At 41.9% G+C, this 14,239-nt stretch overlaps 1 protein-coding gene across 2 annotated transcripts in view; it reads left to right on the plus strand.

The window, feature by feature from the left end:
* SEMA3A (semaphorin 3A) overlaps nucleotides 1–14,239 on the plus strand; it is a 295,451-nt gene that overhangs the window by 201,327 nt on the left and 79,885 nt on the right. For both annotated transcript variants that reach the window (XR_011030380.1, XM_068276173.1), the window contains exons 7-9: nucleotides 2,113–2,255; nucleotides 9,831–9,945; nucleotides 12,914–12,983. Coding sequence is in view for 1 of the 2 variants with exons in the window: in XM_068276173.1 (XP_068132274.1) it covers nucleotides 2,113–2,255; nucleotides 9,831–9,945; nucleotides 12,914–12,983 (328 nt within the window). In the remaining variant the exon portion in view is untranslated. The remainder of the gene's footprint in view (nucleotides 1–2,112; nucleotides 2,256–9,830; nucleotides 9,946–12,913; nucleotides 12,984–14,239) is intronic.

Here is a 14,239-nt window from a genome sequence, read left to right on the forward strand (position 1 = left end):
TATTCAAATGTAGTTGTATTATGAAATGTTACCATATGATAAATTAGATTGCTAGATAGATACATACATACATGCATACATACATAATATTAGTGGAACATTTTAAGAATAAGAATATTGACTGTTGTATAAATATCAGTATCATTCTAAAATTCTAAAGAAGCATCCCAGATGATTTTAGAGTTTGAATAATTAATAGGGACTACTGTAGACTGTAGTCTCTCTTAACAGGGCTGTAATCCTTGGCACTGCCCCTTCTCCCTCTGATCCTTAGCAACTAGCTGAGCAGTTTTGTGATTGGCTACAGATGGTCAGTGAGATGCCAGTAATTGCAACTTATATGCAAATGTAATGCAAATTATATGCAGCTTTGAACTGGTGCAATACAAATTGCTAGGGGGTCCATTTGGTTGGCCCATGACTATGTATTCATGTCACTTGACATGCATCATTATTCTATTGGCCCTTAATGGCATATCAAAGATATAAAACAGCACGGTGGCGTAGTGGGCAGCACGGTGGCGTAGTGGTTAGCTCTCTCGCCTTGCAGCGCTGGGTCCCTGGTTCGAATCCCAGCCAGGGCACTATCTGCAAAGAGTTTGTATGTTCTCTCCATGTCTGCGTGGGTTTCCTCCGGGCACTCCGGTTTCCTCCCACATTCCAAAAACATACAGATAAGTTAATTGGCTCCCCCTAAAATTGGCCCTAGACTACAATACTTACACTACATAATATAGACATATGGCAATGGTAGGGATTAGACTGTGAGCTCCTTTGAGGGACAGTTAGTGACAAGATATATATATACATCCTACAGCGCTGCGTAATATGTCGGCGCTATATAAATACTAAATAATAATAATAATAATAATAATAATAATAAAACTCTGTACTCTTTCATAAAATTAATCCGCTTTTTTCCATATTCAGGAGTTAAAAATTTACAGGTAATAGAAAAGCCAATAAGATATTTCATTTATAGCTTTAACTTTTAGCTAAGGTTTAGGTCAGCTTGATAGCGTACTGGTTAAGGGTGTTGCCTTTGATGTAGGGTTTGTTCCTTTGACCAGGGTTTAAAGTGAACCTGAGGTGAGAGTGACATGGAAGCTGCCATATTTATTTCATAAGCAATACGAGCTCCCTGGCTATCCTGCTGATCCTTTGCCTCTAATACTTTAAGCCATAGACCCTGAACAAGCATGCAGCAGATCAGGTGTTTCTGACAATATTGTCAGAACTGACAAGATCAACTGCATGATTGTTTCTAGAGTAATTCAGACAATATTGCAACCAAATATATCAGCAGGACTGTCAGCCAACTGGTATTGTTTAAAAGGAAATAAATATGGCAGCTCAATTTCACTCTAACCTCGGGTTCACTTTAAAGAGACTCTGTAACAAAATTTTCATCCTTATTTCTTCTATCCTATACGTTCCTATGCCTGTTCTAATGTGGTCTGGCTTACTGCAGCCTTTCCTACTTGCACAGTGGTTGTATTATCTCTGGTATATGATCTAATCTTCTCTCCTCTGTCGGCTCTGTCGGGCTGAGGCACTCAAACTGGAATGTGCAGGGCTGCTTGTGATTGACTAGAAGCTATACACACCCTCTCTAGGCCCCCTGCAGGCTCTGTATGACTCTCACACTCTGCTTATGTGAGCCTATCACAAGCTGGTTAGTATGTTTGTAAACACTGCCTAAATCTGGCAATTACAAGACAGGTTTGCAGCAGAGAGTGGCAGAAACAGCACAGAAGGGCCCAGGAGAACATAATGAATAGAATGGTATGCTTTTTGTTGTAAGAATTTTAGAGTACAGATTCTCTTTAAGTTCTGGCTTAAGCCAGTACATAAATAGGTAAGGAGTGGAGCACATACTATGGGGCTTAAGCTCTGAAGTGCTTTGAGTCTGCCAGGAGAAAATCAGGATATAAATGTTATGTGTCGTGTCTTGTCTAGTCCAAGTTGTCTTATTGAATTTGCTAATGTTGTTGAATATGTGCAGAGTGTACTTGGAATAGCATTTGAGTGATAGTGTCATGGCATAATTTAAACTGGTGTAAATTGATCGATGACAATGTGTTTTTTAAAAAAAGGTTCTCATTCTTTTAGATCCCAGGTTCATTGGTGGATATTTAGTACCGGAAAGTGACAACCCGGAAGATGATAAAGTTTACTTTTTCTTTCGGGAAAATGCAATAGATGGCGAACATACTGGAAAGGCCACACATGCACGAATAGGACAGCTATGTAAGGTAAACCGAAGATGAAAAAAATTGTATTATAAAAAATGATGTGTGAATCTATGGTTTAAAGGACAACTGTAATGAGGGGGTTATAGAGACTGACATTTATTTCCTTTTAAGCAATATCAGTTCTCTGGCTATCCTTCTGATCCTCTGCCTCCAATACTTTTAGCCATAGACCCTGAACGAGCATATACAGATCAAGATTAGCTTTATGCTTGTTTCTGGTGTTATTCAGACACTACTACAGCCAAATAGACCAGCAAGACACCAGGCAACTGGTATTGCTTAAAAGGAAATAAATATGGCAGCCTCCATATTCTTCTCACTACAGTTATCCTTAAAATTGCATATCTTGTTCATCATAGCAGATGCATTGCTCAGAGATCACTTAACACACTGTAAATTTTAATTTTATGCTGAGTTGTCATCAAGGTTTAGGCATTGTATTTCACATAGTACACTGTCACATACCTAGACAATCCAAACTGAGCATGTGATTGAAAATACATAATTAGAGAATATGTTAATGTCAAGATAATCAAAAGTTTTAGAGATACAGACTTCTTAAATAATATGGAAATCTTACCCTTTTTTAAGTCAACAGTGCCATTTTACTGACCAATGGGGTTGCACAGGAGCTCCGTTCATTTTTACCTTTTTTTTTCATGTTAACCCAATTTTGACATTCTGAATAACTGCAACAAATCAGTGTATTTACAATATTTGTTTATTTGTAATTATATCTTTTTTTTTTCTTCCTTTTTTAATATACAGTAACAAATTGCTCTCTAGTGTGATAGCATGAATTCACATTTTCTTTTCATTGCATGGAGCCTAATTTGCATTCTCAGCACATGCATTTCTAGATACCGGCATAACCACATATTACATGATATTATTAATTTCCTGAGACGTTGACAATAATTCTGTGATCTTGCAAATGTTGTACTGATGTACCTCATGTTCTAAATCTGTGGATTACAGTTGTGCTTTACAGTCTGTAAAGCTGTCATTTCGAATTGATATTTTGTAACTCGATATGTTACCGCAATCTGAGTTCATATGTAACATACGACAAATATTTGAAAGAAAAATTCTGAATTATGTATACAAAAAATCCTTGAAAAGAATAACCACAAGTTTCATAATGCACAAAACTATTGGTTAAAGTCCTATCAATGTTTATATTTAAGCAGAAGAGATTTTTTTTATTCCTCTTTAACAACATAGGGTATTTTAGTTTAAAATACTTATCACATAAAATAGAATATAATACATTTAAATATCTGTGCAATATTTTTTACAGACATTTTAGTAGTTAAGGTAGAAAACCCTCATAAAAAAGACACAAACAAACAACCAAACTGCGAGCTGACGGGTGCAGTTTCTCTTATGACTGGAACTGGACTATATATGTACAAAGGTCAGGTCACCAATAGAGATGGCCCGAACCTCCAATTTTTGGTTCGTGAACCTGGTTCGCAAACTTCTGCAAAAGTTCGGTTTGCGTGAACTTTCGCGAACCGCAATAGACTTTAATGGGGAGGCGAACTTTGAAAACGAGAAACACTTATGCTGGCCACAAAAGTGGAACTTGGAAGTTCTCATTGACAGAGCACAAATATCTTTTTGCATTTATTTACTTCTACCTTCCTACTCTATGCTGCTTCACTGTGCACCATGCCATCAGCCATCCACCTTCCACTGAAACAAAACACATTGCTAGCCTGGTCTGTACAGAACTCTGCTCTAAACTGTCACCCTAGGGATCGAGTCCAGAATACTATTGGTTACAGTAATTAAGCATCTGCCTGCACCTTAACCATTTCCCCTCCCCCGGGACAAGTAACTACGCCCTTGCAAAATGCCACAGCTCTGTGCATGATCGTAGGTACTAGGTCCCTCCCGCCGTGTCTCCCCGCTCCCCCCCCCCTGCACTCGGTACTGCCGCTCATTAACGCCGATTGCCCGCCGCTAGATCAATGAATGGGAAAACAAATCCCATTCATTGATCTAAGTTCCCCTGTGAATGGCTGCAGCCGTCTATTCAGACGGCTCAGCCATTCATGAATCCCATGCACGTAGTTGTAACGATTGGTGTCAGCACACAGAGAGAATCTGATTATTGATGATCTGCAGAATCATCAACAATACAGATGTATACTTGATTATGGATGATCTGCAGAATCACCAATAATACAAGTATGGCTAACCTCTGGACACCTAATGAAGTATAAGTGTTAAGTGTAACTGTAGGCTATCTCCCAAGAGGCGGGAGATACGGGCAGCTTGGCCAGGAATCTGGGCAGGTGGCCCTGGACTGTGCACGACTATCTCCTTGAGAGAGGAGATAGAGATAATCTGGCAGCCAGTGATTCCCTGGTAACTGGAAATCAGACTGTACTGCAGCCAGGGGGCTCCAATGGGAGAGAGGCCACTGGCTGTACTGCAGGCAGGACTCTCTGATGAGCAAGAGGTCCTTGCAGCTAACTGACACTTGGTGGAATAGTGTCACGGGTAGTACAGACAGACTGAACACTCAAGGGATGAGTGACAGCCAGAAGGGTTGGACAGGCCAGGTCGGCAACACCCGAGCAAATGGTCATAACAGATAAAAATCACAATCCTAGTCTGGGGTGTGAGGACCTTGGTCTCGACACCCAAGAACTAGTCTAAAGAATAACACAGTATCCTATGCTTGGGTGTGAGGTCCTTGGTCACAACACCCTGGAACTGGTCTAAAGTATAACACAGTAATGACACAGTAATCCTAAACTTGGGTGTGAGGTCCGTGGTCACAACACCCTGGAACTGGTCTAAAGTATAACACAGTAATGACACAGTAATCCTAAGCTTGGGTGTGAGGTCCTTGGTCACAACACTCTGGAACTGGTCTAAAGTATAACACAGTAATGACACAGTAATCCTAAACTTGGGTGTGAGGTCCCTGGTCACAACACCCTGGGACTGGTCTAAAGTATAACACAGTATAACAATAGTGCAATCTGGCTAAGTGTGAATTCCCAGGTCCACCTGGTTCTAACACACTGTAGGATCTGACTGAGGTCTGAGTGCTCACACGTAAGTATTCGCAATGGCAGACAACCAGCAACTGACAAGCAAGATCTATATATACTTGCAGTGCTGTGCAGCTCCGCCCGAGCCACTCAGCCAATCCAGAGTCCAGCTGGGATCAGCTGATCGGCCTGATCAGCTGACTCCCCTTCTGCTGGTATAAATGTCCTGTCGCCTGGCGCGCACACGCGTAGCTCTCCATCTGTGTGAACTAGAAGGTCCAGCCAAGCCAGACGCGTGTCGCCGCGCGGAAACCGCCGGTCTGAATGCGGAGATAGCTGCCCTGTCACTAGACCACGCGGCGGCATCTCCGCTGTTCATTACAGTAGTGCTTCCGTTTCCGTACTAACAGTGCGGAGCTGCAGTCACTACTGAGGGCATCTTGTGGCCAAATTGTAATATTACATCCCCCTTTTTTTCAGTTTATCATCCCTAGTTACCATTCTTTTTTAATTAACCCCTGACCTCCCACACGCCCCTAAAGTTACCATTTTTTTATTTGTAATTTTTTTTTTATTAAAAAAAATTACAAATAAAAAAAAAAGTACTTAAATAGTTACCGTAGGGACTGAACGTTTTTTAATATGTATACAAAAACTGTATACTAGAATTTCTTTATAAAGGATGGGCTTGTAATTAGGGATAGACGCAAAACTTTAAAAATGCACTTTTATTTCCAAATAAAATATTGGCGCCATACATAGTACGGGGGAAAAAATTTAAACGTTGCAATAACCGATACAAATGGGCAAATACAATGTGTGGGTTTTAAATACGGTAGCATGTTTTATTTTAAAACTTTAATGGCCGAAAACTGAGAAATAATGATTTTTTTCAATTTTTTTCTTATTATTCCCATTAAAACTGAGTTAGAATAAAATAATTCTTAGCAAAAAATACCCCCCCCAAAGAAAGCCTAATCAGTGGCGAAAAGATATAGATTGTTTCGTTGTGACTGATAAGTAGTAATAAAGTTATAGGTCGAATGAATGGAAGGAGCGCTGACGGGTGAAAATTGCTCTGGTTTTTTAAGAGGAAAACCCCTTTGAGGTGAAAAGGTTAATGGCCCATACTCGCGGGCTACAATTGTCGCCGCATCACGCGGCGCGCACGTGTTGCGGCGACAGGTCGCCCGTGAGTATGCGGCGTTGCACAGGCGCGCACCCCGAACCGTCGCTCGTCGCTGCTGTCGCCAGGCGATTGGCGCAGTCAATCGCCCGGCGACAGTTGCCGCCGCAACTCCGCCGCAACAGTCGCTAGTCCGTGTGAGTATGCGGACTAGCGACAGCAACCAGCAGGGAATACCCTGAGCTTCAGGTGGGGGGAGGAACTTCAGCGACAGCTTCCGCCGCATCAGTTGCCAGGTCCCTCCGCCGTGTGTATGCAGAGGGACCTGGCGACGAGCTGTCGCCGGCCTGTCGTGCACACGCTCCCGTGTGCTAGCGACAGGCCAGAAATGTTGCCCGTGAGTATGGGCCATAAGACTGTGAGGGAGGTTACCCAAGGTGATAAAATTAGTAGATGAAAAAGATCAGAAAGTATCAAAGCACTGAAATCCTAGAAATGTAACCAGCCTTTACTGGCCAAAAAAAATAAATCATTAAAGTAACAAATATGTTTAGTTTTATAGATTTGTCACTTTTAATTAATTTTGGAATAAAATGTATCCTAGACACCTAACATGGTTTATTTTTACTATTTTAAAGTAGATCATCCAAATAACCTTGCTTACCTCTACAACACCGCTTAAGGGCCTCTTTGTATAAATAATACTCATGGGGCTTGATTCACAAAGCAGTGCTAACCTACTTAGCACGTCTAAAGTCTTTAGACGCGCTAACCAGGGTGCTAAGTAGGTTAGCACCGGATTTCTCAATCAGATCGCGCGCTAACTTTGCGCGTGCAAAGTTTTACGCGTGCAAAGTTTTACGCGCGCTAAGTCCCATAGGCTTTAATGGGCACTTCACGCGGAGCGCCCTGCACTCTGTGCAGTACGCGCGTAAAGTTTTATGCGCATAAAGTTTTGCGCGCGTAAAGTTTTATGCGTGCAAAGCTTGTTTATACGTGCTAAGAAGGTTTTCACAGGCGTGCTAACAGTTAGCACCGCTTTGTGAATCAAGCACTTGGAGTCCTAATGCATTTGACCTCTGCTATCTCCAATATTTTATCACTAAAGTCCTCAAAGAATCATATACAACACACATATTTTAAGAGAGAATTATACAAATATTACCCAATATAAGTCACTGATGTAGTGGTCCAAAAAGCTATAACTTCTTTTTGTAATAAGAAATACATTCTTAATATAAACTGAGTCTTTAAAGGACTTACGAGGCCATAATGGCTAAAAAAAGCCAAGTACCTTTAAGATGTTTAAATGCACGGAGGACGCCGTCCGTGCCCTCCGTGCAGTTCCGCCGGGTCCCCTTCCTGTGATCGCCCCCCGTGCCGATCGCGACCCCACAGGCCGGGTCGGGCTCTCGTTCCGCTCCCAATATGGCCGCTTCCTCTGGCCGCGGCTGCGCAGTCCGCCTGGCCGCTAGTGCGGCTGCGCAGCTCTACGGCCAACCCCCCGAACCACACACTGTAGCGTGGACCGGAGGGGTTGGCCGTAGAGCTGCGCAGCCGCACTAGCGGCCAGGCGGACTGCGCAGCCGCGGCCAGAGGAAGCAGCCATATTGGGAGCGGAACGAGAGCCCGACCCGGCCTGTGGGGTCACGATCGGCACAGGGGGCGATCACAGGAAGGGGACCCGGCGAAACTGCACGGAGGGCGCGGACGGCGTCCTCCGTGCATTTAAACATCTTAAAGGTACTTGGCTTTTTTTAGCCATTTTGCCCTCGTAAGTCCTTTAAGTAAGGTTCTCAAATGCCTACATGACACATTTATTTATTTATTTATTTTAATTTTCTTTTTTTCCAACTCCAACTCCAGACTGTCTTTTTGGCAGAGAAAGGAATGGGTAAAATATTTATAATTCCCTTATTTGTGCCTTTTCCTTTCTGGGGGAATTCCAGCAAGGAAAAGTTCCTTGTTATTGCTGTCTGTATACCTATTGGACAGGTTTTCCCAATGCCTGACTCTGTGACATGTTCTGACTAGCACATGTCAACCTTTTGGAAACCTTTGGGAACATGTCTAGATGAATTTTATTTTCTGAACCACACAAAATTTTCTGCTCAGGCATTGGACATCACTGAAGATCCAACATGTCAGTACAGTTTTTATATGCAATGTGATTGTTGCTGGGTGTCCAACACACGTAGCTGTGTATAAGAAAGGTGCTCTAAAATGATCTGGAGTTGCATAACATGTATAACAAATTACTTTTTTGTCAAAACAGATTTGCTCTAGTTAGATAGTTATTTATGGATCTCCTTTGACATCTCCATATTTTAGACATTTAAGATAATAAATGCTATAAAAGATAATATGTACTTAAACAGAAATGAAGAATTCCTCTTTATCAGCTGCTATGTAATCAAGGTTATATCCCATATTTGTTCTATGTAGCCCAGCCCTCACATTCTCATCTGGCTCTTATCAAAGTGCCTCCATGAATGGCCTGCAGTGATTTTTTTTCCGTTGCTCGTTATGTAGACTTGTAGAGGTCATGCAGTGAACATCATCCTGACGAGATTACACCAGGACAGAAACTAAACATGCTAAACTTTTCTCTGTTTCTATACACCAAAGGCATGTACTTTCTATTATATGAAGCCTAATAAATATTTGGCAACAGACTGCTGTCAACTATTTTTGCACTTTTCTCATAAAAAAGGCTTTAAATTACGTTTTAGAGATCAAGTGCCAGATGTTCAATGTTCTAGAGCATCACACACATAATACACGTGTATCTTTATGCCCAATGGCTTTTGAATATGTTATTCATCAGCAGCTTCTCAAATGTGTGTTCAGTGATGACAAAAAGCATAAATCTGTACGAGCAACATTCTGAAATATTTTACAAATGTAAAACCAGGTAATATTTTTGTTCCCCATAGACTAAAGACTCTAACGTATAGTACATTTTTTTTTTAAATTTGTTGTGAGAGCAGAGCAGCTAAGGTGGACCATGCAAATAGTGGGGGAAAGAGAAAAAGAACTTCTATCCAACCCGCTGCAGGAAATCATTTGCTTAAAACTCAGAGTTGCTGGTATTTTAGTGCTTTGCAAACACCAGTTTCTAAACCATTTAAATTAATAGGTTAAATGTAAACATTGCAGACTATCTTCTTAGAATACAGTGGTTATATTTCCTGCATGGGGATAAATACCAGCTTGCTTATCATTTTTCAGACCAAATCTAATTGTTGTGGGCAATTAAGTGCTTTTTTTTTATACTTTTGATGAATTAAACATAAAGAATTAAAGCTTTATTTACATGGTCTTAGATGGTGGTAATATTTTAATAAAGCATGATAGATTTCATAGCTGTTTTATTCATGCAAATAATTTCATAGCTGTATAGATTGAACTAATTTAATTATATCAAACAATTGGCAGAATGACTTTGGTGGGCACAGAAGTCTGGTTAACAAATGGACAACATTCCTGAAGGCTAGATTAATTTGCTCAGTACCGGGTCCTAATGGAATTGATACACATTTTGATGAATTGCGTAAGTATGGCATCTTGTGCATTACTTGAATGTGTGTTGAATGTGCAATGATTGATGTCATGAGGGAGCACATGTAGAAAAAAAATGCAGGCAAAGCACAAAACAACTTATGTACAGTATACTTATGGGTCTTTAAATTATACATTATATACATGCTGCAAAAGATGTCAGTGCTATATAAATACTAAATAATAATAATGTATGTTAGTGGGGTTCTTGCTGAACATGGACTGTAGAAATGTAAATAGTAGAGCTGGTCAATGAGATGCAATTAATCTTGAGTTGATGAAGGATTATACACATTTTGAATGCAAATGTATGCAACTTGAAAAAAATGGACAAACTTCGAATTTAAATGCTCCAATTTTGAAGCTGCATACATTTGCATGCAACATTTTCATAGGTTTTCCTTTCACATGTCTGCTATTTCACCAGCAGATTCTGGGGCAAAATTGCATTGAAGAATACCACTGACTTTAATGGTTAATAGCAATGCCCCCATACATGCTATAATCACCAAATTAGCTCGGCGTGTTAAGAAGAACATAGGAACAATGATGGCGGAATTAAAAGAAAAAAGCCTTGTAGTTTTTTTAGTTTTTGAGAAGCACAATTGTAAAGTTACAATAGGAGAAATGATTTTTAAATAGATAATTTACAAATGTTTACTTACCCATTTATATAAACATGTATCCCCAGAAACGGCCGTGAATTTCCTGCTGGGGTTTCCAGTGTAATGACCAACAGGAAACACTGTGGCCATATCTTTAAAGGAGGGATATGGAGACTGGCATATTTATTTCCTTTTAAACAATGCAAATTGCCTGGCTGTTCTGCTGATCCTCTGCCTTTTAACCATAGACCCTGACCAAGCATGTAGATCAGATGCTCTGAGTAAAGTCTAGTGCCAGAAACTTCAGCAGGACTGCCAGGCAAGTAGTATTGTTTAAAATGAAATAAATATGCCAGCCTCCATATCCCTCTTACTATAGATGTCCTTTAATATTTTCTCTTATATTACCTTTTTTGAAAAAAAAATCCCTCCTTGTCCCCACTATTTAACTTAAAGAGAATCTGTGAGCTATATAATAAAAAAACAATATCTCGGGAGGGGGAAGTGGCTGAAAACTAATAAAGCTTCCCTTGTCCTCCTCAGCCAGCTGATTCTAGTGCTGGGACACCCAATCCAACAACAATATTTACATTTGCTTGCCTGCTCAGCTAGGAGCTTTCTGCTCAGGCTCTGTTAGAAATAGCCGAGCCCGATCGGGTTCACTCAATACAGATGGCTGTGCATGCAGTAGAGTGGACTCGATCGGGCTCGGCTATTTCCACCAGAGCCCGAGGGAAAGCTGCCAGTGTGCCTGTGCAGGAATGGTGACATGCGTCAACAAGTGGACTTTCAGGGGAGGGGTAAAGCATCTTTAGGATCTAGAGACTTTCCCCTACCGAGGTAAGTAGCCCCTAGAGCAGGGGTGCCCACACTTTTTTGGCTCGCGAGCTACTTTTAAAACCGCTGCGGCCACGAGATCTACCCCCCCCCGCCCCCGCATGCATAGACAGTCACAGTATTCTAGACCCCGCCCTCCCCCCCCCCCCCCCCCCTATAGAAAGAGAAAGGGGAGCAATGATAATGAACAAGGATTGGTCAGAAGGCTCAGCAAAAAAGTTCATCAATGAATGTAAGGGGAATCAAAGATAAATGAGAGAAAGAGGGAAAGATTGTCCTAGGGAAGGGAAAACAAAGTGGCTGTGTTTAAAAAAAAACAGAGAGAGAGAGAGAGTGCAATGAAAATGCCAAAATGGTGCTAATGTGTAAAAATGTGAATAATAAAAGGGTGAAAAGAGGTGTGCAGGATAAGACCCCCCAGGAGTTCAGGACAACACAAAAGAAAGAAGTAAAGTGAGTGACGGATCAGTGGGGACAGCGAGCGAGCTGCACGGAACTCCCGGCCAGCGTCATATGAGAACAGACAGACGCAGGCTGGAGAGTGACAGCAGAGACAGCAGCTGACTGAGCAGGGAAGTTACCGAAAGAAGAGGAGCCGCTGATCACTGCAGGGTAAAGGGGACGCACATGTCAGCTGACAGACACCAGCAGCACAGCCTGGTCTGCAGAAATAGTACACACTGTGCATAGAGTGACCAGAATCCAGGAGAATCCTGCAAAATTTGCGACAGTTGTGGACTGTTACACTACAGTACCTCACGTCATGCAGCCAGGGGAGAGAAGACGCTGCGCACGCAGGCAGCTTGGAGGGGAAGAGACGCACGTCTCTCAAGCAGCCTGGAGGGGAGGAGACCTGGCTCCTCATTGGCTCCTCTACCCTCTAGCCGCACCTCCCCTTTAGCCGCGCCTCTCCCCTCTTCTCCCTGATGCGCGTGGCAGCAAAATCTGACAGCCGCAGCTGCACGGCTTCAGATTTTGACAGGACACGGGCAGGCGGCCGCGATCTACTCATCAGGCGGTCGCAATCTACCGGTAGATCGCGATCGACCTATTGGGCACCCCTGCCCTAGAGGCACTTTTTTGCCTTGAGGTACACTTTATCATACCAAATAAATCTTGAGATCATAGCATGTAGGTGGGCTTTGCTATTAACTGCTAAAATTGGCACCATTGTCTTCAATGCATTTCACAAAATTTTACAAAAATTCCTGGTACCACCCAATCTTCGAGGACATTCTTGCAAGACAGCCAGAGGTGTTCTTGGTCATCCTTATTCTGCATCAACTCAGAGGTATTTGCACTTCATTGACCATCCCTAATAAATAAGATTGTAAAGGTTATAGGTTGCAGCTATTTTATGCCTGCTTTCATTAAACAGGCTCAGTCTACTGTTTTTCATTTATAGAAATATGCCCAGTGCAGTACAAACATGCTATAATGCAATGTATGAGGTGGCAAAGGCTTGTGAATATTGATGCTTTTTTATAACACCTAGGTTCTTTTTTCTTTTCATTCTAGAGGATGTATATTTAATGAATTCCAAAGATCCAAAGAATCCAGTTGTGTATGCAGTTTTTACAACATCCAGGTACAAACATAAATGCATTTCTACTTATTTAACATTTAAAGAGACTCTGTAACATCAAAAACATCCCCTGGGGGGTACTCACCTCGGGTGGGGGAAGCCTCGGGATCCTAATGAGGCTTCCTACGCCATCCTCTGTCCCACGGGCGTCTCGCTGAAGCCCTCCGAACAGCCGGCGACAGACCCGACTGTCAATTCAATATTTACCTTTGCTGGCTCCAGCGGGGGCGCTGTGGCTGCTTTCGGCTCTGAAGTAGACAGAAATACCCGATCTCAGTCGGGTCCGCTCTACTGCGCAGGCGACGGAAACTTGCGCCTGCGCAGGAGAGCAGACCCGACGGCGATCGGGTATTTCCGCCTACTTCGGAGCCGACAGGCGTCAGAGCGCCTGTGCAGGAGCCGGGAAGGTAAATATTGACGTCATCTTGTACGGAGGGCTGCAGCTAGATCCCTGAGGGACGGAGGGCGGCGTGGGAAGCCTCATTAGGATCCTGAGGCTTCCCCCACCCGAGGGGAGTACCCCCCAGGGGACGTTTTGACGTTACAGATTCTCTTTAAGAATTAAACAAAAGTAGTCAGATGAATTATTGTCTGTCACAACTTCTTTGCCATTTTGATATGAGGACCAGTTTCATGTCCCAAGGCTCATGCATGCTTGTCTTTCATAGGAAAGAGCAATTTAATTCCCCAGAATTCCAAGTTTCGAATTTCACTTGAGATTCGGCATTCCAATACAGAATGTGAAATTCAGAATTTGCAATGCAGAGTTTGGAATTCCATGGTATTCTGCTGTTTACAGTAAATACTGCACATTTTAGTGGTTAATAGCAAAGTCCCCATACATGCTATTGTCGCCATATTTGCTAGGTGTTTTAGGGAGAATAGTGGTATAAAGTAGAATTTGGGATAAGTTTTCTTTAAGGCTGTCCTTTTAATTTACAGTTATATTTTTTTATGTAGACTTTTGTCCAAATGTTGTGAAATAAAACAAACCAGTAAAACATTATCCATGTTGCCTTCTTATGTCTAGCTTTAATTATATTTTACTTTGCTCTCAAATCACATTTATTTTTATGAGCTAGACTTTGGTTTTCCTCCTTCAGTAAGCCTCTTCCCCCTTTTTTTCTTCACAACCTTTTGCCAAAAGATATTGATGCCAGAATTAGAGGGCAACAGTATTTCATTCAGCCTAGAACAGCTATTATTGTAGTCCGGGGTTTCATGCATGGGAAATATTTGTGCTTCTTGCTTAAAGAAAC

Source organism: Hyperolius riggenbachi, chromosome 3 (genome assembly GCF_040937935.1).
Source record: "Hyperolius riggenbachi isolate aHypRig1 chromosome 3, aHypRig1.pri, whole genome shotgun sequence".
In the NCBI taxonomy this organism is placed as follows: domain Eukaryota; kingdom Metazoa; phylum Chordata; class Amphibia; order Anura; family Hyperoliidae; genus Hyperolius; species Hyperolius riggenbachi.